At 41.6% G+C, this 27,638-nt stretch overlaps 2 protein-coding genes and 1 non-coding gene across 4 annotated transcripts in view; 1 reads left to right on the top strand and 2 right to left on the bottom strand.

Annotated features, from left to right (window-relative positions):
* LOC139540808 (thimet oligopeptidase-like) overlaps positions 1 to 22,750 on the bottom strand; it is a 27,335-nt gene extending 4,585 nt beyond the window's left edge. Inside the window, exons 1-8 of one of the 2 annotated variants that reach the window (XM_071344785.1) lie at positions 22,629 to 22,750; positions 13,294 to 13,500; positions 12,494 to 12,642; positions 12,035 to 12,142; positions 9,561 to 9,663; positions 8,820 to 8,977; positions 8,410 to 8,545; positions 3,142 to 3,284 (exon numbers count right to left, since the gene is read on the bottom strand). In XM_071344785.1, coding sequence (XP_071200886.1) covers positions 3,142 to 3,284; positions 8,410 to 8,545; positions 8,820 to 8,977; positions 9,561 to 9,663; positions 12,035 to 12,142; positions 12,494 to 12,642; positions 13,294 to 13,500; positions 22,629 to 22,641 — 1,017 coding nt within the window. In that variant the 5' untranslated portion in view covers positions 22,642 to 22,750. Of the gene's footprint in view, positions 1 to 3,141; positions 3,285 to 8,409; positions 8,546 to 8,819; positions 8,978 to 9,560; positions 9,664 to 12,034; positions 12,143 to 12,493; positions 12,643 to 13,293; positions 13,501 to 19,841; positions 19,954 to 22,628 lie in introns of those variants that run through there. The other variant, XM_071344786.1, reaches the window with a different exon arrangement.
* LOC139541802 (small nucleolar RNA SNORA16B/SNORA16A family) lies at positions 9,146 to 9,281 on the bottom strand. The gene has a single exon (XR_011668419.1). It is a non-coding gene; the product is annotated as a small nucleolar RNA SNORA16B/SNORA16A family (small nucleolar RNA).
* LOC139540809 (small glutamine-rich tetratricopeptide repeat-containing protein alpha-like) lies at positions 22,732 to 27,638 on the top strand. The gene is made up of 12 exons (XM_071344787.1): positions 22,732 to 22,870; positions 23,483 to 23,631; positions 23,757 to 23,860; positions 23,942 to 24,032; positions 24,170 to 24,269; positions 24,445 to 24,549; positions 24,660 to 24,795; positions 24,898 to 24,960; positions 25,872 to 25,909; positions 26,061 to 26,246; positions 26,477 to 26,599; positions 26,723 to 27,638. Exons 2-11 carry the CDS (start codon positions 23,532 to 23,534, stop codon positions 26,586 to 26,588), a joined length of 1,035 nt encoding a protein of 344 aa, XP_071200888.1. The 5' UTR covers positions 22,732 to 22,870; positions 23,483 to 23,531; the 3' UTR covers positions 26,589 to 26,599; positions 26,723 to 27,638.

Raw genomic sequence — 27,638 nt, 5'->3', positions numbered from 1 at the left:
CTCTGACCATGAGAAACAAGATTCTCTGGTCTGATGAAACCAAGATCGAATGCCAAGAATCACATCTTCAGGAAATCTGGCACCATCCCTACAGTGAAGCATGGTGGTGGCAGCATCATGCTGTGGGGATGTTTTTCAGCATCAGGGACTGGGAGACTAGTCAGGATCGAGGGAAACATGAACGGAGCAAAGTACAGAGAGATCCTTTATTATATGTGTTATTGTTTTTAACCATTGAGGACCACTTTGGAAACAAGTGTTTTAATTAATACTTTCAAGTGATATCCTCTGCGTCCACATTGTACATTTTGTTGTACATGTCTGTTACCCAAAATAAATTAAATTCAATCCTTGATGAAATCCTGCTCCAGACTGCTCAGGACCTCAGACTGGGGCGAAGGTTCACCTTCCAACAGGACAACGACCCTAAGCACACAGCCAAGACTACTCTGAATGACCTTGAGTGGCCCAGCCAGAGCCTGGACTTGAACCCGATCGAACATCTGAAAACAGCTGTGCAGCGATCCTCCCCATCCAACCTGACAGAGATTGAGAGGATATGCAGAGAAAAATGGGAGAAACACACCAAATACTGGTGTGCCAAGCTTGCAGCGTCATACCCAAGAAGACTCGAGGCTGTAATCGCTGCCAAAGGGGCTTATACAAAGTACTGAATAAAGTGTCTGAATACATACAGTGGGGAAAACAAGTATTTGATACACTGCCGATTTTGCAGGTTTTCCTACTTACAAAGCATGTAGAGGTCTGTAATTTTTATCACAGGTACACTTCAACTGTGAGAGACGGAATCTAAAACAAAAATCCAGAAAATCACATTGTATGATTTTTAAGTAATTAATTTGCATTTTATTGCATGACATAAGTATTTGATACATCAGAAAAGCAGAACTTAATATTTGGTACAGAAACCTTTGTTTGCAATTACAGAGATCATACGTTTCCTGTAGTTCTTGACTAGGTTTGCACACACTGCAGCAGGGATTTTGACCCACTCCTCCCTACAGATCTTCTCCAGATCCTTCAGGTTTCGGGGCTGTCGCTGGGCAATACGGACTTTCAGCTCCCTCCAAAGATTTTCTATTGGGTTCAGGTCTGGAGACTGGCTAGGCCACTCCAGGACCTTGAGATGCTTCTTACAGAGCCACTCCTTAGTTGCCATGGCTGTGTGCTTCGTGTCGTTGTCATGCTGGAAGACCCAGCCACGACCCATCTTCAATGCTCTTACTGAGGGAAGGAGGTTGTTGGCCAAGATCTCGCGATACATGGCCCCATCCATCCTCCCCTCAATACGGTGCAGTCGTCCTGTCCCCTTTGCAGAAAAGCATCCCCAAAGAATGATGTTTCCACCTCCATGCTTCACGGTTGGGATGGTGTTCTTGGGGTTGTACTCATACTTCTTCTTCCTCCAAACACGGCGAGTGGAGTTAGACCAAAAAGCTCTATTTTTGTCTCATCAGACCACATGACCTTCTCCCATTCCTCCTCTGGATCATCCAGATGGTCATTGGCAAACTTCAGACAGGCCTGGACATGCACTGGCTTAAGCAGGGGGACCTTGCGTGCGCTGCAGGATTTTAATCCATGACGGCGTAGTGTGTTACTAATGGTTTTCTTTGAGACTGTGGTCCCAGCTCTCTTCAGGTCATTGACCAGGTCCTGCCGTGTAGTTCTGGCCTGATCCCTCACCTTCCTCATGATCATTGATGCCCCACGAGGTGAAATCTTGCATGGAGCCCCAGACCGAGGGTGATTGACCGTCATCTTGAACTTCTTCCATTTTCTAATAATTGCGCCAACAGTTGTTTCCTTCTCACCAAGCTGCTTGCCTATTGTCCTGTAACCCATCCCATCCCAGCCTTGTGCAGGTCTACAATTTTATCCCTGATGTCCTTACACAGCTCTCTGGTCTTGGCCATTGTGGAGAGGTTGGAATCTGTTTGATTGTGTGTGGACAGGTGTCTTTTATACAGGTAACGAGTTCAAACAGGTGCAGTTAATACAGGTAATGAGTGGAGAACAGGAGGGCTTCTTAAAGAAAAACTAACAGGTCTGTGAGAGCCGGAATTCTTACTGGTTGGTAGGTGATCAAATACTTATGTCATGCAATAAAATGCAAATTAATTATTTAAAAATCATACAATGTGATTTTCTGGATTTTTGTTTTAGATTCCGTCTCTCACAGTTGAAGTGTACCTATGATAAAAATTACAGACCTCTACATGCTTTGTAAGTAGGAAAACCTGCAAAATCGGCAGTGTATCAAATACTTGTTCTCCCCACTGTATATAAACATTAAATCAGTTTTACATTTTTTATAAATCTGCAAAAATGTCTAAAAACTTATTTTGGCTTTGTTATTATGGGGTTATTGTGTGTAGATTGATGAGGGAAAAAACAAATTTAATCCTTTTTAGAATAAGAACATTTTTTTGAAAAAGTCAAGGGGTCTGAATACTTTCCGAAAACATTTTATATTGCTAAAATAAAGCTTTAAAACAAAATACCGGCAAGCACCACATACATTACGACAAGACAAAAAAGCTCACGTGATCAAGCCTAATGGTCTTTTTAAGTAAAAAAGCAAAGCTTTTAAATATACTTAAATATAATTTTTTTAAAGCAGCTTGAAAAGGGTAGTGGAATGGGATAATGCCTTAGTGTGGGTTGGGAAGAACGCAATACATGATCTTGCATGCGGTACAAACCACATTATTGTGAGAGCCCCTCTATGAGTATAAATTAGGCTGTTTGAGAAGGTTTTCAACCCTAAGTAACCTGCCTACACATTGTTTGAAGTACAACAGACCAACATACATATAGTTAATGTCGTAGGTGTCAAAGCTGTGTGATGGAAAACCTTGGTAGTGCATGGGTGGAGTAGGCATTGTGGTGCTTGTGAACTTCCTTTCTTTTTTGGGCTTCAGACTGCTTCTCACATAAAACTGTTTTTTGTTGTTAATAAATATAGGCTTTGCACATACTGGTATAGCAATTATGTAATACAACAGCAGAATAACCTTTGCATTCTGCAATCCCCCTCATGCCAATGTATTTATGGGTGTTAAAAAAAATGACTGTCCCCAGAAAAACAGAGCTGCAGACATTTGTCGTTTGGCCTACCTGGGTCATGAAGTAACGTGTGTCCCAGGCGTATAACTCGCCCTTGAAGGGCAGGCCCCTCTTCTGGCACTCCTCCTTCTTCAGCGCGAGCATGACCTGGCGCTCCTCCTCCCCCAAGGGCTTCAGCTTACGGGCCAGCTCCTCTGGAGAAAAGGAACATTACCTTATTGTCAAATGTACCCAAAGGAAATGTGTCTTCTGCTTTATCCTAATCCCTCCCAAACACAGAGAGACACACACATTGGAGCAGAGACGTGAGGGGTGGAAACCGTGTGTGTGTGTGTAAGGTTTTTTGTCTGGATCAAAATGGACTTTGGGTGGCATGGCAGTGTGTGGTCAATGGCAGTCGCCGACTGAACATTTTAGAGGCCCTCTTGGCCGCAGAGACAAAATGTTGCTGTTTTAAAGGAATACTTCGAGATTTTGGCAATGAGGCATTTATCTATTTCCCCAGAGTCAGATGAACACGTGGACACCATTTTTATGTCTCTGCATGCAGTTTGAGGCATTGATATGAGTCAAACATTTATTCTAGTGTCAAAATTGACTACAAACTAAGTAGGATAACTGGTCATAAAGTCTCGTCCAAAACAGAGTTTTGTAAGTGCGTTCGTCACAACTTACTTGAGGGTTGGGTATGAATTACTTACATGCCCACTTTTGCCAATGATGCCCAATTGCCCAGAGACAATGCGTTGTGGTCAGCCCCCAGCTGCCATGTGGAGTTAGTGGACAATTTTGTCAAGTCTGTATATTTACATTTACATTTAAGTCATTTAGCAGACGCTCTTATCCAGAGCGACTTACAAATTGGTGCATTCACCTTATGATATCCAGTGGAACAACCACTTTACAATAGTGCATCTAACTCTTTTAAGGGGGGGGGGGGGTTAGAAGGATTACTTTATCCTATCCTAGGTATTCCTTAAAGAGGTGGGGTTTCAGGTGTCTCCGGAAGGTGGTGATTGACTCCGCTGACCTGGCGTCGTGAGGGAGTTTGTTCCACCATTGGGGTGCCAGAGCAGCGAACAGTTTTGACTGGGCTGAGCGGGAACTGTACTTCCTCAGAGGTAGGGAGGCGAGCAGGCCAGAGGTGGATGAACGCAGTACCCTTGTTTATATATGGGTGCAACGCACGTACATTTCGCTCAACAAATAGGAGTGAAAATGGGCTTCCATAAAGTTGGTGCAAACTTTCAATGCATTTCAACAATATTGCCAGATGGCCAGGAATGGATTATATCTGTTGTAGAGTTTGCTAGCTAAGTACAAGATAGCGGGTACTACCTAGCTAGTAGCTACCTTTGGCTATACAACATAATGCTAGCGAGCCAGTGTTAATTTGCTAAATTGTAATTACTTCGCTACTATGGCCTATTTATTGCCTTTCCTCCTCACGCCATTTGCACACACTGTATATAGACTTTTCTATTGTGTTATTGACTGTACGTTTGTTTATTCCATGTGTTGTTGTTGTTTGTGTCGCACTGCTTTGCTTTATCTTGGCCAGGTCGCAGTTGTAAATGAGAACTTGTTCTCAACTGGCCTACCTGGTTAAATAAAGGTGAAATACATGTTTTTTTCAAGGCTAGCTATGATACCACAGATGAAAGGATACTGTAGCTTGCTAAATACACCAGGCTAACATGTAATATGATGTAGCATGTCACGTTAGCTAGCTACCTTGCTAACAATAGCTAACTTAATTTCCATTTAGGGTCAATGCAGGGCAGGCATTGGATACTAGCTTTCTAGCTAATCATATGATGTAGCCAGCTTGCTTTCAATAATGTTGACTCGAACTGGCTCACTAACTAGCCAATTAATTTATACTCGGACAAAGATATTGATAGTGCCTTCAGAAAGTATTGCCTTGTCTTATTTCACATTTTGTTGCGCTACAGCCCAAATTATTTTCTTACCCATCTACACACAACACCCCATAATGACAAAGCAAAAACATGTTTAGATTTTTTTTTGAAAATGTATTGAAAATGAAATACAAAAATCTGCTTAAATTTTTTTCCCCCCTCATCAATCTACACACCATACCCCATAATGACAAAGCAAAAAAAATACATAAATAATTCACAATCCTGAGTCAATACTTTTGTAGAAGCACCTTTGGTAGAGATTACAGCTGTGAGTCTTTCTAGGTAAGAGCTTTAGACACCTGGATTGTGCAACATTTGCCCATTTTTTTTTTAAGCTCTGTCAAATTGGTTTTTGATCATTGCTAGCCAACCATTTTCAGGTCTTGCCATAGATTTTGCAAGTAGATTTAAGTCAAAACTGTAACTTGGCCACTCCGGAACATTCACTGTCTTCTTGGTAAGCAACTCCAGTGTAGATATGGCCTTGTGTTTTAGGTTATTGTCCTGCTGAAAAGGTGAATTAATCTCCAAGTGTCTGATGGAAAGCAGACAACCAGGTTTTCCTCTAGGATGTTGCCTGTACTTAGCTCCATTGCGTTTATTTTTTATCTTGAAAAACTCCCCAGTCCTTAATGATTACAAGCATACCCATAACATGAGTTATACTCCACACACAATGTATTTGTATTTGCTAGGTACACTATATATAAATACACAAAAGTATGTGGACACCCCTTCAAATTAGACGATTCGGCTATTTCAGCTACACCTGATGCTGCCAGGTGTGTAAAATTGAGCACACAACCATGCGATCTCCATAGACAAACATTGGCAGAAGAATGGCCTTACTGAAGAGCTGAGTGACTTGCAACATAGCAGTGTCATAGGATGCCACCTTTCCAACAAGTACATTCATCAAATTTCTGCCCTGCTAGAGCTGCCCAAGGTCAACTAAGTGCTGTTATTGTGAAGTGGAAATGTCTAGGAGCAACAACGGCTCAGCTGCTAAGTGGTGGGCCACACAAACTAAAAGAACGGGACCACAGAGTGCTGAAGCGTGTAAAAAATAGTCTCTCCTCGATTGCAACACTCACTACAGAGTTCCAAACAACGTCAACACTAACTGTTCGTCGGAAGCTTCATGAAATGGGTTTCCATGGCCGAGCAGCCGCTGAAGGCACACAAGCCTAAGATCAACATGCGCAATGCCAATCGCCGGCTGAAGTGGTGTAAAGCTTGCCGCCATTGGACTCTGGAGCAGTGGAAACGCGTTCTCTGGAGTGATGAATCATACTTCACCATCGGACAGTCCGACAGTCTAATATGAGTTTGACGGATGCCAGGAGAACTCTACCTGCCCCAATACATAGTACCAACTGTAAAGTTTGGTAGAGAAGAAATAATGGTCTGGGGCTGTTTTTTATGGTTCAGGCTAGGCCCCTTAGTGCCAATGAAGGGAAATCTTAAAGCTACGTCTTACAATAACATTCTAGACTATACTGTGCTCCCAAAACTGTTGCCACGAAGTTGGAAAGGCCCTTTCCTGTTTCAGCATGACAATGCCCATGTGCACAAAGTGAGCTCTATACAAAAATGGTTGTTCGAGATCGGTCCGAAAGAACTTGACTTGCCTGCACAGAGCCCTGACCTCAACCCCATTGGGATGAATTGGAACGCCGACTGCGAGCCAGGTCTAATTGCCCAACATCAGTGCCCGACCTCACTAATGCTCTTATGGCTGAATGGAAGCAAGTCACCGCAGCAATGTTACATCTAGTGGAAAGCCATCCCAGAAGAGTGGTGGCTGTTATAGCAGCAAAGGGAGGACCAACTCCATATTAATGCCCATGATTTTGGAATGAGATGTTCGACGAGCAGGTGTCCACATACTTTGGCCGTGTATGTGTAGGCATACCGTCTTTATAAGTTACATCAATATGATATTCACAGCATAAAAAGTTGTGTCTTTAACACAAACATAAAAAATAAAAATAAATGTATATACACTCAAGCTGGGCGATGTTTCCACGTGTCCACACATGTAGCCTAGGGATATTAGTCATTCTGGGAATTGTCCCCCGGGAAAGATCTAACAGTGGACATAAGGAGAATAGAGGCGAGACAAAACTAGCCAGTTATAGAATATTGTGTTGTAGGACAGCTGAGCTGACTCCGGACCGGTCATTCAACTCGCAGTTGATACTATTTCCATGGTAACACGTCTTTACATGACGCGATGAAACTTTGAAACTAAGTTGCAAGCTACTTTTGTTGCAAGGTGTTGTAGAACTAGTGCCTTATGAAACACATTCCGGGCACTGGCTCTTGCTATCAACGCAATAACTGATTTGACAGAGAAATCAGCTAGATAGCTGCAGCTGGCTAGCATATCCCTAAGCTATGCTAGCCAGCTGCTGTCAGCTTGGCTAAACACAAGGTCAGTGAAGGCTTTAGCCAACACATAGAACTGAATTAGCAGACCATCTTGAGATGGCGAGTCAGTCAGGAGGAGAGAAGTCCTCATCTTCAAATGAAATGAAATGGCGAAGACATGAAACACACACATCAAACCACGCCCCCAATGCAACTCTTGATTGGCTTCAGTCATGGCCGCTAAGCATTTCTTAACGACCAAGCTCCAAAACGAGGCCAAATCAGGAAGCTCAGTTGCTCTTTAAAGCTAATTCCCTGCAATTCTACACATTTTGCCATGGGGCTGATAGAATATATTGCCGTTTTAAAGCTAATTTCCTGCAATTCTACACTTTTTGCCATGACTTAGGCTGTGTTCTTATGCTATCGGAGTGACTCAAACATAACAAAAACAATGGGGGCCCCATGCCATGACAAAAATACCCCTGAATGCACCATTTTGCTGATTGTTAGTTCTCAAAGATGATCTTATTTAAAAAAAAAATAATAATAATAATAATAATAGGTCCATTATCTTTTCTACATACTTTATACATGGTTTACACTGAAAACGTTTTTCCATCCTGAAAATTATGAAACATTTAAATAAAAGAAAACACTTAGGATGGCTGGCCCAATATTTTTCTATGCAGAAAAAAACGTGTGTGTGTGAACTGCTGTCATTCCATTTTTGCAATGTGAACCATTTTGTGTTGTAGCAGTTGTGTTTGTTAATGCATCGTTGAGTGTGAGCAATGCCCTTAACAAATACAAAATGACAACAATACTTTTACTAAAATGAAACAGGGTGGTTACGGCCAGGGGGGTCAGGGCAGTATAGTGAAACACCTGAAGCACTACATTGTTTCTGATACAACTGACAACAGCCTCTGCAGCTAAGAATAGTTAAATATACACTGGTCAGTTGGAAATGGAACAACCTTTCAGATAGTTGTACCCCATCTTGATTAGTAACACCCACCTAGGAAGCCAGCCACCTTCTTGCCAGACTTGGCCATGTTCATCTCCAGGACAAAGTCAGCGTGGGTAGTGAAGCCCAGCAGGGAGCTCTTTTGGGCTCTCAACTGCACTAGCTCCTTCAGGATGACAGAGTTCTTCTACACCAGGGGAAAAGACAGAGGGTGAGAGCTGAAATTCATTCCGGGGGACCATTTAAAAGTAACTTTAACAGGTTATCCTTGGTCCTTGGTGCTCAGAGGGAAAAAAAACTGTCTTTGTTGTCTATTATCAATTTTGGCAGACGTAAACGTTCATTTCGGGCAGCAGTTAAACTTTCTTTGAGTTTCTCAGGGGCTCAGCGATTTTCTCTGGTCAACGCTCTCCCAGTACAGGATAGTATCTCGGTCTCACACAAAACAGACAACGGCTCACCTCTTTGCACCGAGAGTTGAAGGCCTCCTCCAGCTTCTTGCGGGTCTCGGGGATGAAGCACTTCTTCATGGTGGGGAAGTAGTGGGGGTACTTGAGGGTGATTTTCAGTTTGTCCCCATCCTTCTCCAGCGAGCTCAGGAAGTCCTCAGGGAGACCGCCTAAAGTGCATTGTCAGACATGTCAGAAGTCCTACCTATGGATTTACTTACAATGTTAGTGAATTTTGATTCTTATTTTTTTAAGCAATCAAATTAGAAACCTGAAAACGCGCTAGATCTTTCATATAGCTAAGAATGAAACATTGAAATTCTACAACAGTTTCCATTAAGTGTCCTTCCCCTTAATGTTGCGGAATCAGTTAAGGTCGAACAACACAGCAACTGTGGTAGGAAGTTCGTTTTTTTGCATCCTTTTGATCGTGACTGCTACAAGAGAACAGGGACGGGTTCGATAGGTGCCTGGGAGCTTATAGTTTGTAAAGAGCCAGGTTGGGATGAATTTCACTTTGGTTACTTCAGTTCACTTTGACTCAATTCAGTAGATAGTATAATGAAATTCCAATTCAGAGGGCCATCTATTTTTAAATGAAGATATTTTAACAAATTGGAATTGATACCAATACTATTAAGTAATATTTAGTTACTATTAGTGGATAGTACACATTATTTCTGTGAGCAAAGGTCCAACAACAGAAATGGGGTCTCAGAACAGAACCGTTAGCCCGCGTGACCATGGTCTCACCTAGCTCCTCTCTGGTGAAAGCCAGACTAGTGGTGTCTTCGTTCAGGTGCTTGTTGAAGTCAATGCACAGGTTGCTCAGCTTCTTCTTGATCCTCTTGACTTCCTGTTTGGATTAGATAGGTAAAGTCAATAAGTTGACAACAATGAACCCACTGTAGATCAGAGTATGACACGAGTCATTCCACCTCAAAAAGAACAAGAAAGAAGATTGACACCCACCATCTCAGATTGTTCTCATTTGTTAGGAACAGATAAGATTAGCATTCCTGAAACATTATTTTGTTTTCAGATTATTTGAACTGTGAGAAATCAAGCTAAATCGACTGCACCCAAAATTGGCCATTTAAATTTATAGGATTCATAGACTATTCAATAAATATAGTATAGGAAACCTCTTAATGATTAAGACGTAATCCAAAACCCAGGGACCACCCCAAAGGCAAGTATACAGTATTAATTCTGTATGTTTGACAAGTAGTATGAAGCTGCGGCTTAGAGTATTCTTTATTCATTCTACGTAATGTATTCAGTGAATTTTCCCCCGCTGTTCAGAAAAATGAGCCATTGAAGTCACTTGCACCCCCCATAAAATAGTGAAAATACCAGATATTTCCCACTAGATGCCACTGTTCCTGCTGTTACTGCCACACTTTTATCCATGTTGCTGGTCTCTTGTGTTTCTTAAATGGATCACAAAAATGCTTGTGCATCTTTGGGTAGACAATCAATAGTTTTTGCTCATGATGAAAATAAATAGTGTGGTCATCCTCACAAACCAAGGCAGTCCTCAATGAAAGCAATTCAGTTTGTCTATTAGCAACCCACCTCCTCTCAAATAATCCAACAAATGGCAGCTCTCTGAGAGGGTTATCCCTATGGTGCAATTCTCATATGAAGACTTTTCCTAAGTCCAAAAATGTGATGGAGAAATGGGCTAGTTACTAAAATGTTGTGACATCCCTAATAAAATAATACAATTATAAACCATTACATAGCAGTCTTTTGTTTTTCAATAAAAATGGTTAGAAAACATTTCTATGTTGTTTGATTAGTGACATTTACCATTAAACCCAAATCAATACCATTACAAAACAATATACAGTGTGTATTTAGGACCTTTACCATTAGAGACCATAACATTGAAACCATAAAAACTGCTGTTAGTTTGCTTGTTCACCAGGAATGGTGAATCCAGACATTTTTGGAAGGGAATAAACTAAACATACATTGGCCGTTTCCTGGACACAGGTTAAGCCTAAGAGAAGGACAGTTTGTGTGCGTTTGAATTGCTTTCATTGAGGACTGGCTTGAATTGTATGGATGACCACACCTTTTATTTTCATCATTGGCAAAAGCTATTGGTTTTCTACCCAAATTTGCAAAACGGGCCCATTTAATAAACACAAGAAATCAGCTAAATGGATAAAAAGGTGTGGCAGTAACAGCAGGAACAGCTGCATCCATGGTCAAAAGTGGTACTTTCACATTCATTTATGTGGGAAAAATGCAAGACTTCAAAATGGCTAATTTCTCTGAACAGGGGGAAAAAAACATCACCAACTTCACTGAGAATACATTACATAGTAAGAATAAACAATACTCCAAGCCGCAGTTTCATACTACCTGTGTACTACCATACACCTTGGGGGGGGGGGGGGGTTCCGTGGGTGGCTTTTGACCATTTATTTGGATTCCTCACGTCACTGTTAACCCCCTATGGTCGATGTCCACGCCCCAAGGTAATCTAAATAGCATAATACAAAAATCCCCATAAAAGTCTGTCAGTTTAAGAGATATCAGGTTGTTCTGCATCGGATGCGTCTCAATCCACAGAATCCGCCTATATCGCACTTCCGCATCTGTAGTGAAAGGTGACAGAGCTAGAGCAGTGTTTGTCAGACCATGAGACATCCCGAAAATCGGTCGTCACAAAATCGTCTGTAGTCTGAACGGTTTGGCCTGCAAACTATTATGACCCCTCTATGGAAAGATGACTCTCACAAACACAATGGTGTTCTCTGTTTTGCTCTATGACCTCCACAAGTCAGTACAGCCAATCTGCCTACTTCTGTCTGTAGGGTCCGAACACTCTAGGCCTCACAAGTCTTATCTGAAGGTCAGCCGGTACCAGTTGCAAAAAAATTATGGAAGTATATATGGAGACTGTTTAGGGCCAAAAATGAGTTAAACACATAAATAATTATTTTAAATATTTTTGTGGATACTTCAAGGAGTCTTAAAATTCTAAATCAAACAGCTAACTGACCCTTGGTATGACCTTAAAAAGTGGTGTTGTCCAAATTGGATGTTGGGTATTATATTTAATGAATATTATATGAATCCTATGAATTGAAAAGGCCAATTTGGGTTAATTTCTCAGAGATACCATTTGAAATGAAATGATCCACTTGGAATTGAGCGTGGCCGTGATTTCCATCAAGGTCACTTCCTTTGAAAACGGTAAAGTCTCTTACATCCTGTGTTTCTTTGGGCAGGTGGAGGCCATTCCTTTGACCCAGCTTGATCAGCCTCTCCATGTACCTCTTGGATTCCCGAGTAAGCGTGTCATCGTCAACCTTCCGCTGTGAGAGGTTAAAAGCAGAACTCAACCAATGAGAATGATACTCCATGCAACCTTTACATAGCCAAAGGATAATTCTGAAGACAACATGAGGCAATAGCATGTAAAAACATACAGGCTATAGAGATCTTCCTATGTACAGCTCAATAGCTCAAAGTGGATCACCTTTTCCTCTCCTTTATTAGTACTGCTATAATAAAGTGGGAAGATGAAAGCACATCCACTGCGTGCATTTTCAGATCAGTGTAGATGAGGAATAAGGAGATGAGGAGGAAGCAACTACAGACTATTGACATCTTTTATCTATGGACTATTGGGACCTTCCGTATTGATCTCCTATGGCCCTCCTCACCTCCAGTGCCACGATCCTCTGGTAGACGTCCTCCCTCATGCTCATCTCCACATCAAACTCCGACAGCTTCTTGTCGGCGTCGGTGCTGGCCGTGCGCACGTCCTTGGAGGAGGACACATGCTGGGGGAAGTCCAGCATGTTGCGCTCAACTGGAAAAACAGGTCAAAATGTAAAAGTGAGCAGGTATTATGAGTGTCATTTTCATTGTAAGTGATGCTATGTATCATGACTATTATATATCGTGCTTTTTCAGTGCTCAAAGTGCTTTCATACTGAAATATGGGGGGGGGACTCAATCCATTACCAATGTGTAGCACGCACCCACAGTTTATAAAACCAGTCTAAACTGATTTTCACACCTGACCATTGTCAGCTTGAAACATGTTTTGGAGATTGTGCGTAGTGATGAAACAGTCGTAACAAAAGGCCTAAAATTATGAAAAGCAGTAAAGCGATGATAAAAACAAGCTCTTTTGGATTAGATCATTTGCTGCCTTGAGTCTATAAAAGGCTACAACTGACTGATTTAACATGTACAGTCCAGTGTCCACTGCCTATTGTAGGGAGCATAGGCTTGTCAGCTAGTTTTTATGTAAAAAGTGCTGATTTGTCTATACCATTGGCACCTCTTTCGTGCCAACTCAGACATTTTCCCAATCGCTTTCAAGGCCAGTGGAGTAGATGCTAGTTGTGGTTGCTATGGACTGAACCGCTAGACATCATAACCTATGCATTTCAATCCACTGTGGTCATACAGGAAAGGGGTTGAAGAAATGATGCTATTTTGGAGTCACACCCACCTGTGTACTCCACCTCCACATCAGCGAGAGCCTTCAGGGTGTTCTCATAGGAAACACTGGCCAGGTCCAGGGCCCCGACACAGTCATATACCTTTTTGGTCTTAGCAATAACCTCATCTGAGAGCTGATTGATTTGCTCGGGGGTCAGGTCCCAGCGCAGGCGGTTGTCAGCACAGACTGGCGCACCATCACCAGATGCCAACTCTTCTGTTGGGTGAAAGAAAGGTTGGTCATGAGTTGGATGGTTCGTCTTGGAAAAGGCCTACTTCTAGTGTATGAGGAAAAGAGGTCGACCGATTAATCGGAATGGCCGATTAATTTGGGCCGATTTCAAGTTTTCATAACAATCGGAAATCGGTATTTTTGGACACCGATTTGGCCGATTAGATTATTGTTTTTACGCCTTTATTTAATCTTTATTTAACTAGGCAAGTCAGTTAAGAACACATTCTTATTTTCAATGACGGCCTAGGAACGGTGGGTTAACTGCCTTGTTCAGGGGCAGAACGACAGATTTTTACCTTGTCAGCTCGGGGGATTCCATCTTGCAACCTTACAGTTAACTAGTCCAACGCTCTAACCACCTGATTACATTGCACTCCACGAGGAGCCTGCCTGTTACGCAAATGCAGTAGAAGCCAAGATAAGTTGCTAGCTAGCATTAAACTTATCTTATAAAAACAACCAAATCAATCATAATCACTAGTTAACTACACATGGTTGATGATATTACTAGTTTATCTAGCGTGTCCTGCGTTGCATATAAATCGATGCGGTGCGTATCGTTGCTCCAATGTGTACCTTACCATAAACATCAATGCCTTCCTTAAAATCAATACACAAAAGTATATATTTTTAAACCTGCATATTAGCTAAAAGAAATCCAGGTTAGCAGGCAATATTAACCAGGTGAAATTGTGTCACTTCTCTTGCGTTCATTGCGCGCAGAGTCAGTGTATATGCAACAGTTTGGGCCGCCTAATTTGCCAGAATTTTACGTAATTATGACATAACATTGAAGGTTGTGCAATGTAACAGGAATATTTAGACTTATGGATGCCACCCGGTTCCGTATTTCACTGAAATAATAAACATTTTGTTTTCGAGATGAGTTTCCGGATTCGACCATATTAATGACCTAAGGCTCGTATTTCTGTGTGTTATTATGTTATAATTAAGTCTATGATTTGATAGAGCAGTCTGACTGAGCGATGGTAGGCACCAGCAGGCTCGTAAGCATTCATTCAAATAGCAATTCTGTGCGTTTGCCAGCAGCTCTTCGCAATGCTTCAAGCATTGCGCTGTTTATGACTTCAAGCCTATCAACTCCCGAGATTAGGCTGGTGTAACCGGTGTGAAATGGCTAGCTAGTTAGCGGGGTGCGCGCTAATAGCGTTTCAAACGTCACTCGCTCTGAGACTTGGAGTAGTTGTTCCCCTTGCTCTGCATGGGTAACGCTGCTTCGAGGGTGGCTGTTGTCGTTGTGTTCCTGGTTCGAGCCCAGGTAGGAGCGAGGAGAGGGACGGAAGCTATACTGTTACACTGGCAATACTAAAGTGCCTATAAGAACATCCAATAGTCAAAGGTTAATGAAATACAAGTGGTATAAAGAGAAATAATCCTATAATTCCTATAATAACTACAACCTAAAACTTCTTGCCTGGGAATATTGAAGACTCATGTTAAAAGGAACCACCAGCTTTCATATGTTCTCATGTTCTGAGCAAGGAACTTAAACGTTAGCTTTCTTACATGGCACATATTGCACTTTTACTTTCTTCTCCAAAACTTAGTTTTTGCATTATTTAAACCAAATTGAACATGTTTTATTATTTATTTGAGGCTAAAAATTGATTTTATTGATGTACTATATTAAGTTAAAATAAGTGTTCATTCAGTATTGTTGTAATTGTCATTATTACAAATAAGTTTTTTAAATTATTATTATAATTTAAAAAAAAATCGGCCGATTAATCGGTATCGGCCTTTTTTGCCCTACAATAACCGGTATCGGCGTTGAAAAATCATAATCGGTCAACCTCTATTGAGGAAATGTTTTGTTTCACTATGCAGGGGATGATTCATGGCATTCAATGGCATGAACTAAGTATAGTTTCAGTATTGTTCAAGTGATTCGAAGATACTGTGGCAGGTGTACTATCAGATGTACAGTCGTGGCCAAAAGTTGAGAATGACACAAATATTAATTTTCACAAAGTTTGCTGCTTCAGTGTCAAAGGCTTTTATTGACAATTACATGAAGTTGATGCAAAGAGTCAATATTTGCAGTGTTGACCCTTCTTTTTCAGGACCTCTGCAATCCCTGGCATGCTGTCAATTAACTTCTGGGCCACATCCTGACTGATGGCAGCCCATTCTTGCATCATCAATGCTTGGAGTTTGTCAGAATTTGTGGGGTTTTGTTTGTCCACCCGCCTCTTGAGGATTGATCACAAGTTCTCAATGGGATTAAGGTCTGGGGAGTTTCCTGGCCATGGACCCAAAATATCGATGTTTTGTTCCCCGAGCCACTTGTTATCACTTTTGCCTTATGGCAAGGTGCTCCATCATGCTGGAAAAGGCATTGTTCGTCACCAAACTGTTCCTGGATGGTTGGGAGAAGTTGCTCTCAGAGGATGTGTTGGTACCATTCTTTATTCATGGCTGTGTTCTTAGGCAAAATTGTGAGTGAGCCCACTCCCTTGGCTGAGAAGCAATCCCACACATGAACGGTCTCAGGATGCTTTACTGTTGGCATGACACAGGACTGATGGTAGCGCTCACCTTGTCTTCTCCAGACAAGATTTTTTCCAGATGCCCCAAACAATTGGAAAGAGGATTCATCAGAGAAAAGGACTTTACCCCAGTCCTCAGCAGTCCAATCCCTGTACCTTTTGCAGAATATCAGTCTGTCCCTGATGTTTTTCCTGGAGAGAAGTGGCTTCTTTGCTGCCTTTCTTGACACCAGGCCATCCTCCAAAAGTCTTCGCCTCACTGTGCGTGCAGCCATTCCTGAGCAAGCTCTGTACTGGTGGTGCCCCGATCCCGCAGCTGAATCAACTGTAGGAGACGGTCTTGGCACTTGCTGGACTTTCTTGGGCGCCCTGAAGCCTTCTTCACAACAATTGAACCGCTCTCCTTGAAGTTCTTGATGGTCCGATAAATGGTTGATTTAGGTGCAATCTTACTGGCAGCAATATCCTTGACTGTGAAGACCTTTTTGTGCAAAGCAATGATGACGGCATGTTTCCTTGCAGGTAACCATGGTTGACAGAGGAAGACATTGATTTCAAGCACCACCCTCCTTTTGAAGCTTGCAGTCTGTTATTCGAACTCAATCAGCATGACAGAGTGATCTCCAGCCTTGTCCTCGTCAACACTCACACCTGTGTTAATGAGAGAATCACTGACATGACGTCAGCTGGTCCTTTTGTGGCAGGGCTGAAATGCAGTGGAAATGTTTTGGGGGAACCATTTGCATGGCAAAGAGGGAATTTGCAATTAATTGCAATTCATCTGATCACTCTTCATAACATTCTGGAGTATATGCAAATTGCCATCATACAAACTGAGGCAGCAGACTTTGTGAAAATTAATATTTGTGTCATTCTCAAAACTTTTGGCCACGACTGTACAGAGCCATTCCACTCGTGGTGCTGTTGCACCCAATTGAAACCTCATGTTGTAAGTTCTAGCTGTCAGTTGAAATTCTGTGTTACCTGTTGGCTAATTATATTATGTTGCATCAAGGACTCAAGGACGTTCCAGGGACTCATCTGGACTAAGTTAAATGGTGAGTTCTCACTCTGTTGTTCGAACAACCTCTTTGGTACAGCCTCTCCTATAGGTCGTTTGGCGACCCGTTACGAAAACAGAAGAGAACGTTGGGTTATGGATGTAACCTTGGTTCTCTGAGTAGAGTAACAGGTCACCAAGCTTTCATGTCGTTCCTCCACGACTGAAGTAATGGACAGTGTGTCACACCACTCCTTTTATAGTAACAGGTCCCGTGGGTACAGTAAGGGTGTGGCGTGACTGTAAACATCTTTGATATTAAGCATCTCAAACACATCGCGTGAAGCGGAAGGAGTTCCCATAGGTCGTCAGGCGACCCGTTACTCTACTCAGAGAACCAAGGTTACATCCTTAACCCAAAGTTTTGTACCACTGATTTTGTCACAAGTGGCTGAGATGTGCAGGACTTAAAACGTAGAGTTAATGAAATGGCACAGGAAAATTTGAGGCAGTCTATAAAAGTTGCTGGCCACAACAATAAATGGATTTGACAGTCAAACTATCACTTAAAGATGCACTATGCAGAAATCTCTCTGCCATTTCCTGGTTGTTCAAATTCTAATAGTTCGCCTGATTTCAGATTGTGATAAAACAAGCTAGTGTAGAGAATGAATGTACCATCTAAACCACTGTAAAATATATTTTCAATAACCAAAAATATCGTATTTTCAGCTGTTTGAAGCTGGTGAACAAAACCTTAAGTAAAAGAAGCAAAAACAAAACTTAAGGTAGGAATAGTGCACATAGAAACAGATCTACCTCTTCTTAGACTTGCTTTAAATGAGAATGACAGATCTAAACATACATTTCCATGTGAATTTGGTAGGGTCGCCCAAAAAGTTACATATTGCAGCTTCAAATAGCAGCCAACCATTGTCACTGTTGATATACTATGCCACGTCATGATTGGTTTAAGTTTACTAACAGAAAAAGTTATTCTTAGAGCTGGCCGCCCGGCCAAACTGAACAATCGGGGGAGAAAGGCCTTGGTCAGAGAGGTGACCAAGAACCCGATAGTCACTCTGACAGAGCTCCAGAGTTATTCGGTGGAGATGGTTGTCCTTCTGGAAGGTTCTCCCATCTCTGCAGCACTCCACCAATCAGGCCTTTATGGTAGAGTGGCCAGACGGAAGCCACTCCTCAGTAAAAAGGCACATGACAACCCGCTTGGAGTTTGCCAAAAGGCACCTGAAGACAATCAGACCATGAGAAACAAGATTCTCTGGTCTGATGAAACCAAGATTGAACCTTTTGGTCTGAATGCCAAGCGTCATGTCTGGAGGAAACCTGGCACCATCCCTACGGTGAAGCATGGTGGTGGCAGCATCATGCTGTGGGGATGTTTTTCAGCGGCAGGGACTGGGAGACCAGTCAGGATTGAGGGAAAGATGAACAGAGCAAAGTACAGAGAGATTCTTGATGAAAACCTGCTCAGGACCTCAGACTGGGGCGAAGGTTCATCTTCCAACAGGACAACGACCATAAGCACACAGCCAAGACAATGTAGGAGTGGCTTCGGGACAAGTTTTTGAATGTCCTTGAGTGGCCCAGCCAGAGTCTGACTTGAACCCGTTCAAACATCTCTGGAGAGACCTGAAAATAGCTGTGCAAATACGCTTCCCGTTTAACCTGACGGAGCTTGAGAGGATCTGCAGAGAAGGATGTGAGAAACTCCCCAAATGGTGTATTGTGTGTAGATTGAGGTTTTTAAAAAACGATTTAAATCAATTTTAGATCAAGGCTAAGGTAACAAAATGTGGAATAAGTCAAGGGGTCTGAATACTTTCTGAGGGCACTGTAAGTGATTCATTGCCACTTGTCAAAACGAGTTTTTAGTGCTTGTGCCGATTATAAGGGTCTCGTCAAAAAATGTTTTTGACAAGTAATACTATTGTTGCACATGTATGAGCAGATAAACATAACATTTGCTATGTTTTCATTATAATCACGAACTGCTTCTGCATATTGGTTAGGACGCCGTTAACTGTGTTTTGACATTGGGCTATTTATCAAAATGTCTTGTCAACAGGAAGCAGCAACGGAATAATTTAGTTTCTTTCTTGTTTTAGTCATGTAAAATTGAACTTTCAACATTAATTTCCAATGGTAACGGCAACTCCAAAACGGCAACTATTTTGATGATATACCAGAAATCACCAAAAAGGGTTTGCCCTGCCTTCTAATGGCACATATAATTAAACATAATTTTCAAACGTGAGTCGTTTGAAGACTCACGCAGTTCCTCGGGAGGTCAGTTCCTCTCTGCTAATCCCATGTCAAAATAAAAGTCCCCCACAGCACAAGTGCTTGCTTTTTTTGTGCAGGTATAGCCCACGTTCAGGACTTTTATTTTGACAGTGAGCGGGAAAGGAAGTGTGTCTACAATAGACCCACGTTTGGAAAGTCTGATTTATGTTTTATTAGACGTTTATGTCAATCCCCCCGGCCCCGCATAAGAACCAACCCTATGGACAATCGGCAAAGTTGAACTTTACTTGTATTTGACGTCTGCCTTCTGGCGGACTATTCCGTTATTTTGTAAGCTAATTCCTAGTAAAACTAGTGTGTAACGTTTAATACTAGCTAACGTTGCTAAAAAGCAGGTAGCTAACGTTACTAGCTAGGTAGCGTTCAGAAAACCAGAAAGCGTTAGAAAGCCAAGCACAGACGTATTAATATGCATAACTTTGAGTTTGTATTCATTTGGCAATGAAGTGTTAGGAAAGACTAACATGGATGCATTTCGTACTCACCTGTCGGTGCCATCTTTCAGAAAACCAAGTAGTAACGTTCTCACTCTGTTGTTCGAACAACCTCTTTGGTACAGCCTCTCCTATAGGTCGTTTGGCGACCCGTTACGAAAACAGAAGAGAACGTTGGGTTATGGATGTAACCTTGGTTCTCTGAGTAGAGTAACAGGTCACCAAGCTTTCATGTCGTTCCTCCACGACTGAAGTAATGGACAGTGTGTCACACCACTCCTTTTATAGTAACAGGTCCCGTGGGTACAGTAAGGGTGTGGCGTGACTGTAAACATCTTTGATATTAAGCATCTCAAACACATCGCGTGAAGCGGAAGGAGTTCCCATAGGTCGTCAGGCGACCCGTTACTCTACTCAGAGAACCAAGGTTACATCCTTAACCCAAAGTTTTGTACCACTGATTTTGTCACAAGTGGCTGAGATGTGCAGGACTTAAAACGTAGAGTTAATGAAATGGCACAGGAAAATTTGAGGCAGTCTATAAAAGTTGCTGGCCACAACAATAAATGGATTTGACAGTCAAACTATCACTTAAAGATGCACTATGCAGAAATCTCTCTGCCATTTCCTGGTTGTTCAAATTCTAATAGTTCGCCTGATTTCAGATTGTGATAAAACAAGCTAGTGTAGAGAATGAATGTACCATCTAAACCACTGTAAAATATATTTTCAATAACCAAAAATATCGTATTTTCAGCTGTTTGAAGCTGGTGAACAAAACCTTAAGTAAAAGAAGCAAAAACAAAACTTAAGGTAGGAATAGTGCACATAGAAACAGATCTACCTCTTCTTAGACTTGCTTTAAATGAGAATGACAGATCTAAACATACATTTCCATGTGAATTTGGTAGGGTCGCCCAAAAAGTTACATATTGCAGCTTCAAATAGCAGCCAACCATTGTCACTGTTGATATACTATGCCACGTCATGATTGGTTTAAGTTTACTAACAGAAAAAGTTATTCTTAGAGCTGGCCGCCCGGCCAAACTGAACAATCGGGGGAGAAAGGCCTTGGTCAGAGAGGTGACCAAGAACCCGATAGTCACTCTGACAGAGCTCCAGAGTTATTCGGTGGAGATGGTTGTCCTTCTGGAAGGTTCTCCCATCTCTGCAGCACTCCACCAATCAGGCCTTTATGGTAGAGTGGCCAGACGGAAGCCACTCCTCAGTAAAAAGGCACATGACAACCCGCTTGGAGTTTGCCAAAAGGCACCTGAAGACAATCAGACCATGAGAAACAAGATTCTCTGGTCTGATGAAACCAAGATTGAACCTTTTGGTCTGAATGCCAAGCGTCATGTCTGGAGGAAACCTGGCACCATCCCTACGGTGAAGCATGGTGGTGGCAGCATCATGCTGTGGGGATGTTTTTCAGCGGCAGGGACTGGGAGACCAGTCAGGATTGAGGGAAAGATGAACAGAGCAAAGTACAGAGAGATTCTTGATGAAAACCTGCTCAGGACCTCAGACTGGGGCGAAGGTTCATCTTCCAACAGGACAACGACCATAAGCACACAGCCAAGACAATGTAGGAGTGGCTTCGGGACAAGTTTTTGAATGTCCTTGAGTGGCCCAGCCAGAGTCTGACTTGAACCCGTTCAAACATCTCTGGAGAGACCTGAAAATAGCTGTGCAAATACGCTTCCCGTTTAACCTGACGGAGCTTGAGAGGATCTGCAGAGAAGGATGTGAGAAACTCCCCAAATGGTGTATTGTGTGTAGATTGAGGTTTTTAAAAAACGATTTAAATCAATTTTAGATCAAGGCTAAGGTAACAAAATGTGGAATAAGTCAAGGGGTCTGAATACTTTCTGAGGGCACTGTAAGTGATTCATTGCCACTTGTCAAAACGAGTTTTTAGTGCTTGTGCCGATTATAAGGGTCTCGTCAAAAAATGTTTTTGACAAGTAATACTATTGTTGCACATGTATGAGCAGATAAACATAACATTTGCTATGTTTTCATTATAATCACGAACTGCTTCTGCATATTGGTTAGGACGCCGTTAACTGTGTTTTGACATTGGGCTATTTATCAAAATGTCTTGTCAACAGGAAGCAGCAACGGAATAATTTAGTTTCTTTCTTGTTTTAGTCATGTAAAATTGAACTTTCAACATTAATTTCCAATGGTAACGGCAACTCCAAAACGGCAACTATTTTGATGATATACCAGAAATCACCAAAAAGGGTTTGCCCTGCCTTCTAATGGCACATATAATTAAACATAATTTTCAAACGTGAGTCGTTTGAAGACTCACGCAGTTCCTCGGGAGGTCAGTTCCTCTCTGCTAATCCCATGTCAAAATAAAAGTCCCCCACAGCACAAGTGCTTGATTTTTTTGTGCAGGTATAGCGCACGTTCAGGACTTTTATTTTGACAGTGAGCGGGAAAGGAAGTGTGTCTACAACAGACCCACGTTTGGAAAGTCTGATTTATGTTTTATTAGACGTTTATGTCAATCCCCCCGGCCCCGCATAAGAACCAACCCTATGGACAATCGGCAAAGTTGAACTTTACTTGTATTTGACGTCTGCCTTCTGGCGGACTATTCCGTTATTTTGTAAGCTAATTCCTAGTAAAACTAGTGTGTAACGTTTAATACTAGCTAACGTTGCTAAAAAGCAGGTAGCTAACGTTACTAGCTAGGTAGCGTTCAGAAAACCAGAAAGCGTTAGAAAGCCAAGCACAGACGTATTAATATGCATAACTTTGAGTTTGTATTCATTTAGCAATGAAGTGTTAGGAAAGACTAACATGGATGCATTTCGTACTCACCTGTCGGTGCCATCTTTCAGAAAACCAAGTAGTAACGTTTTCAGAGCGCTTTGCGGTCTGTGTTTGCCGATAAAGCGACTGTAGTGCGGGCATGCTTCAGCTACGCAGTTATGACGTCTAACACTTGCGACGAAAGTCAACACCTTTTTTGCTATCATCACCAGACCCATCAGCAGAGATACATTTATAATATCTCTGGCACCACCAGCTACTGCAAGAAGCACCTGAAGCAAAGGCAACTGGTAAGGATCATTTTTGCTAACTAACATCTTTTGTGTGCCATAACGTATCGTTTTTTAAACCACACGTCAATGTCAACGAAAGTCGAGTAAATCGAGGTAAAGTGCTCAAAGCATATTTGTTATTGGCGTCATGTCAGTAAAGCTAATGTGCTAAGTAAGCTAGATAACTAACGTTATTTAGCTACAAGCAGCTAGATAGCCCAAGCTAAGATATCCACGTAGCTAAGCTTAATCAGTTCTCATGCACTTAAGCAAAACTAGACACCTAACGTTAACGAATACACGGTCAGAGTGTTTTCACATAGTAGGCCAACTGTTAGCTCTGTTAGCCTTATTAGCTAACAGCAGCCGACCGTAAGCAACTTGCTAGAACATTCTAGCTAGCTGGCGACGTCTTGTCAAGTTATCAAACTTACTAGCTAACAAGCTAGCTAGTTATTAGCCTAGGATTATGACGCTATCTAATCAGATGACATGGTAACATATAGGTTTATTTGTTATAATACCGGTATGTGTAAATGTTACTGTTATAGCTACCTACAATTTATCCCAATCCGTTTACAATGGAGATGTACCGACAACATAATCATATTCTCTTCTTTTCTTCTTCAGGGTCCCTCACAATACACATTCTACTAAGAGGTTTGGACCTCAATCCAAAATGACTGACACAAAGCGTCTTGCCTTCTCCATCATTCACTTTCTTCATGATCAACTGGGCTCTGGGAGTCTATCATCAGATGCTCAGGAAAGTTTAGAAGGTAAGTTTGAGTTGGGAAGCCAAGATTCAGTAAAAGGAGATGGGCTCTTAGCCCATGTTGGAAGATGGTCAGGGACTCAACTGTGTCCAGTCATTGCCATTTCTCAACATCTGATGCTTTCCCAGTTGCAGTCCAATGCCTGGAGACCGCCTTCAATGTCTCGACCGACGACCAGACCCTAGCTGTCACTCAAACGTTACCAGAGATTTTTGCCTCTGCGACACTGAAGGTAAATTTAAGACATCCGCTTTATATGAAGGTGAATATGTGGTCAATAGTTTGTCTCAAATGTGTTGACTGTCTGTTGCAGCATCCAAACACCCTCCACGTGAATATAAACACAGCCACAGATTCCCCCACTGAGGAGGAAGAGGCAGAGGCTGAGCGACTCAAAACTGATGGTAGGACCTTCCCTGTAAATAGTTTGTACATTACTCAGTCTTCAATATCAGCTCTCTTCAAATGGGTCTATGGTTAAGAGCTGTTGATAGGCCTATACATTCTTCTGGCAAATAATTGTATGTGTTTTTCACGGTAGGGAATGATCAAATGAGGGTTGAGAACTATGGGGCAGCTGTGGAATTCTACTCAAAGGCTATTGCCATGAACCCCCAGAATGGAGTTTACTACTGCAACAGGTATTGACCAACAAACTCCTGAACTTGGAGGATAATGTGACAATTATTTACACATTAGGTATATCCAAGTGTACATTATCGATTTTCAAGCATGTATGGAGTTTGTCAAGCAATGAAAATTAATTCACATTTGTTTTTGTAAGGTACTGCTAATTGTATGGTTTGCTTTTGCTAGGGCTGCTGCATACAGCAAACTAGGCAACTACGCTGGAGCAGTGCAGGACTGTGAACTTGCCATTGGGATTGACCCAAACTACAGCAAAGCGTATGGAAGAATGGGGTATGTTAGACACTAGTGTTCAATATTACAGTGGACATGGGCAAGTGTGTTGCTGATTTGTTATTGACTGATGGTTGACTTACATTGACTTCAACGTCCCATGCTTCCAGTTTGGCTCTAGCCAGCTTAAACAAACACACAGAAGCTGTAAGTTATTACAAAAAAGCCCTGGAGTTGGACCCAGAGAACGACACCTACAAATCCAACCTGAAAATAGCAGAGCAGAAAATGGAGACTCCAAGCCCAGTAAGTTGATAACATCTCAGCCACTATGGAAAATGCATATCATCTGTACGCATGTAGAATGAATCATTGTTGATCATGTTGTTCTTAAATTATCTCCTTCAGACAGGGGGAGTGGGAGGAGTTGATCTGGCTGGTTTGCTCAGTAACCCTGGTTTCATGAACATGGTGAGTTCCAATTAACTAAAACTGGCCCTTTCAAATGAAAGATACTAGGAACAACCAGGCTGATCCAGTATACTACTATAATGCTGTGTGCATGACAAATGGGAAACTCTGAAAATACTACTTGTAAACTGTAAGCAACAAGTTGTGTGCATTCAAGTGCTTTGAACTTGTAGAGAATGCCGATTTGGCTAGTGGCAAACAAGCTACGTCAATCATAAACAAAAATTACAGCTATCATACTAGTAAACAAATGTTGAAAACCCAAATAAATTGTGTTAAATGTCATTTGTTGTTGGAATTAACTGCTGAAAAGGCTGTTATCAAGTCTATTTCCTTAATTGGTGATGTCAGAGTTCAGCATGTGGGAGAAGTCTGAGTTTAGGGATGATAGACGTTTCTCAATAGGTGGGCTGGGCGACATGGCAAATAAATTATCACGATATCTATATATTTTCATTCGATAACTATCACGATAATTAATAAGTTGTAATTAATTGACTTGCCTAGTTAAGTAAAGGTTACATTTTTTTAAATTGTGAGCTACACAAAATTATACTTTAAGGAAAATTGTACCATGTTTGCGGCCAGGGAGCACGTACCTGGGATCAATTAAATTGGAGACCTTCGTTGTTTATGGTAAAAAAAAATATATGTACTGTCACCTTATGCATTTCTTCTCTTCAACATTTTTGCGGAAAGCTTAAGGAATCTCTGCAGGTGTTTTTGGTACTCTGCAAGAAGCCAAACTAACAAAAGTTTTAGTAATTACAAGTTGGAGGAGCATTCAAGTGGATTTTTCCCAGTCGTATACTCATATTTACGAGATGTCATATACACCAGCATATGTAGAAAAGGTTTACCAAAGAGTAGAACTCGTATTTATATTAATTGTTACGGCTGCTTTATCCTAGGCATCTGGTTTGATGAATAACCCACAAGTACAGCAACTGTAAGTTATCCAATTATTTTCTATAAAATACACTCTCTTTTTAGATGTAGCACGAGGACTTTGTAAATGCACTCTGATATTCCATACTTGTGAACTAGCTTTGAGTTTAATGCATGTAGAATATACCACCTTTCTTGTCTGTGTTGTACAGGATGTCGGGGATGATGTCAGGGGCTTACGGGCCAATGGGACCTCCAGCAGCGTCTGGAATAGGGCCAGGGCCTGGCTTAGGTGCAGGACCAGGGCCTGTACCAGGGTTAGGGTTGGGAGCCGGACCGGCAGCAGGAGTTGGAGTAGGGGGAGCGGGTCCGGGAGACATCTCTGGTCTCATCCAAGCGTAAGTCGACTACTAGCGCTACTCAGTCTGTGCCAAATATGACTTGTGTATTGTATTATTTGTTATTACATTAGGCTATATTATTGTATGTTATACCAATGACATCAGTGATAGACATGAAAGCATTTGACATGTATGAGTATTAATAAAATCCATTAATGTATGACCTTTTTGTGACTTGTACTTGGTAAGTGCCATTCCATCACCTCGCTGTAACCATGTCCATTTAGGGGCCAACAATTTGCGCAGCAGATGCAACAGCAGAACCCAGAGCTAATTGAACAGCTGAGGAGTCAAATTCGCAGCCGGCCGTCTAGCGCTAGCAACGATGAGCAACCTTGACCCTCAGACGGGTAAGATTAACATTTTAAAATGACATTTGATGGGTTGGTCCATGTATCGTAGAGTTGTTTTTCTTTTGTACAAACTGCTCATGTAGCTAATCCTAAAACGGTCTGCTCTTTTGTTTTTTACAGAGAAAGATTTGTGTGTGGAAAAGTGAAGACGGCCTGTGTCCTTTTTTTTGTAATTTGTATTATTCTCGCCAACTCCGGGGACAAAAAGCTTTTCTTCACTGAGTAATTATTGCATGTGCAGCCCCTCCCTCCCCTCTAAGGAAACCAGTCAGTGAAACTTTGATCAAATTTGATAAGCCCACTGTCAACAGATATCTAGTCTGAAGTATATAGATTGAGTGGATCTGTTGTACTCCAATCTGCAATGTCATACCAGTATAGCACTTGGTTTAACTGTTAAATGTTACTAATCCTTGCCAGAGAACTGAATCACTACACCCCCAGTGGACTAAATGCAGTTGCATCACTTGAACTTTGTCATTTCAGGTACACAACAACAGATTATTATGTGATATAGTTCAGCAGCCACCTTAATTTGAGAAGCATCTATTTGTACAGAGATATACTGGTAGGCAGAGATGGCATGTAGAGTACTGTCAACATTATGGGAATTAAATGGACCATTTCAAATAGGACCTTTTATGGTTGTTGACTTGTCTAGTGTAATCCAGGAGGAGTTGTTTCAGCATTTTTCTTGAGTTGCACGATAACACCTACAGTCCACTTTGTTCTTATTTTGTCATGAGAAATGTGTTTTTTCTAACAACATGGGTGGCTGTCTGTTTTTGTTCCCAATCTTTGATTAAATCGTACTGGTAACTTAGCCTAACATGTTTACTTGATTGTAAACCTATTGTGTATTTCAACTCAGGAAGTGAATTGAAATTCAATTCATGAATATATTTTCTAAATGGAATTGAATTCATCAATTGAAGTTCAATTCTTTCTTTGAATTGACTGAAGATTGAATTGATGCCAAGTATCCTATGTGCACTGAAACATAAAAATAAAAAACTGCATTGCAGGGTGAGATTGA

This window comes from Salvelinus alpinus, chromosome 16, assembly GCF_045679555.1.
Source record: "Salvelinus alpinus chromosome 16, SLU_Salpinus.1, whole genome shotgun sequence".
In the NCBI taxonomy this organism is placed as follows: domain Eukaryota; kingdom Metazoa; phylum Chordata; class Actinopteri; order Salmoniformes; family Salmonidae; genus Salvelinus; species Salvelinus alpinus.
The sequence above is the reverse complement of the archived record's forward strand: the minus strand, read 5'-3'. Positions and strand labels throughout refer to the sequence as shown.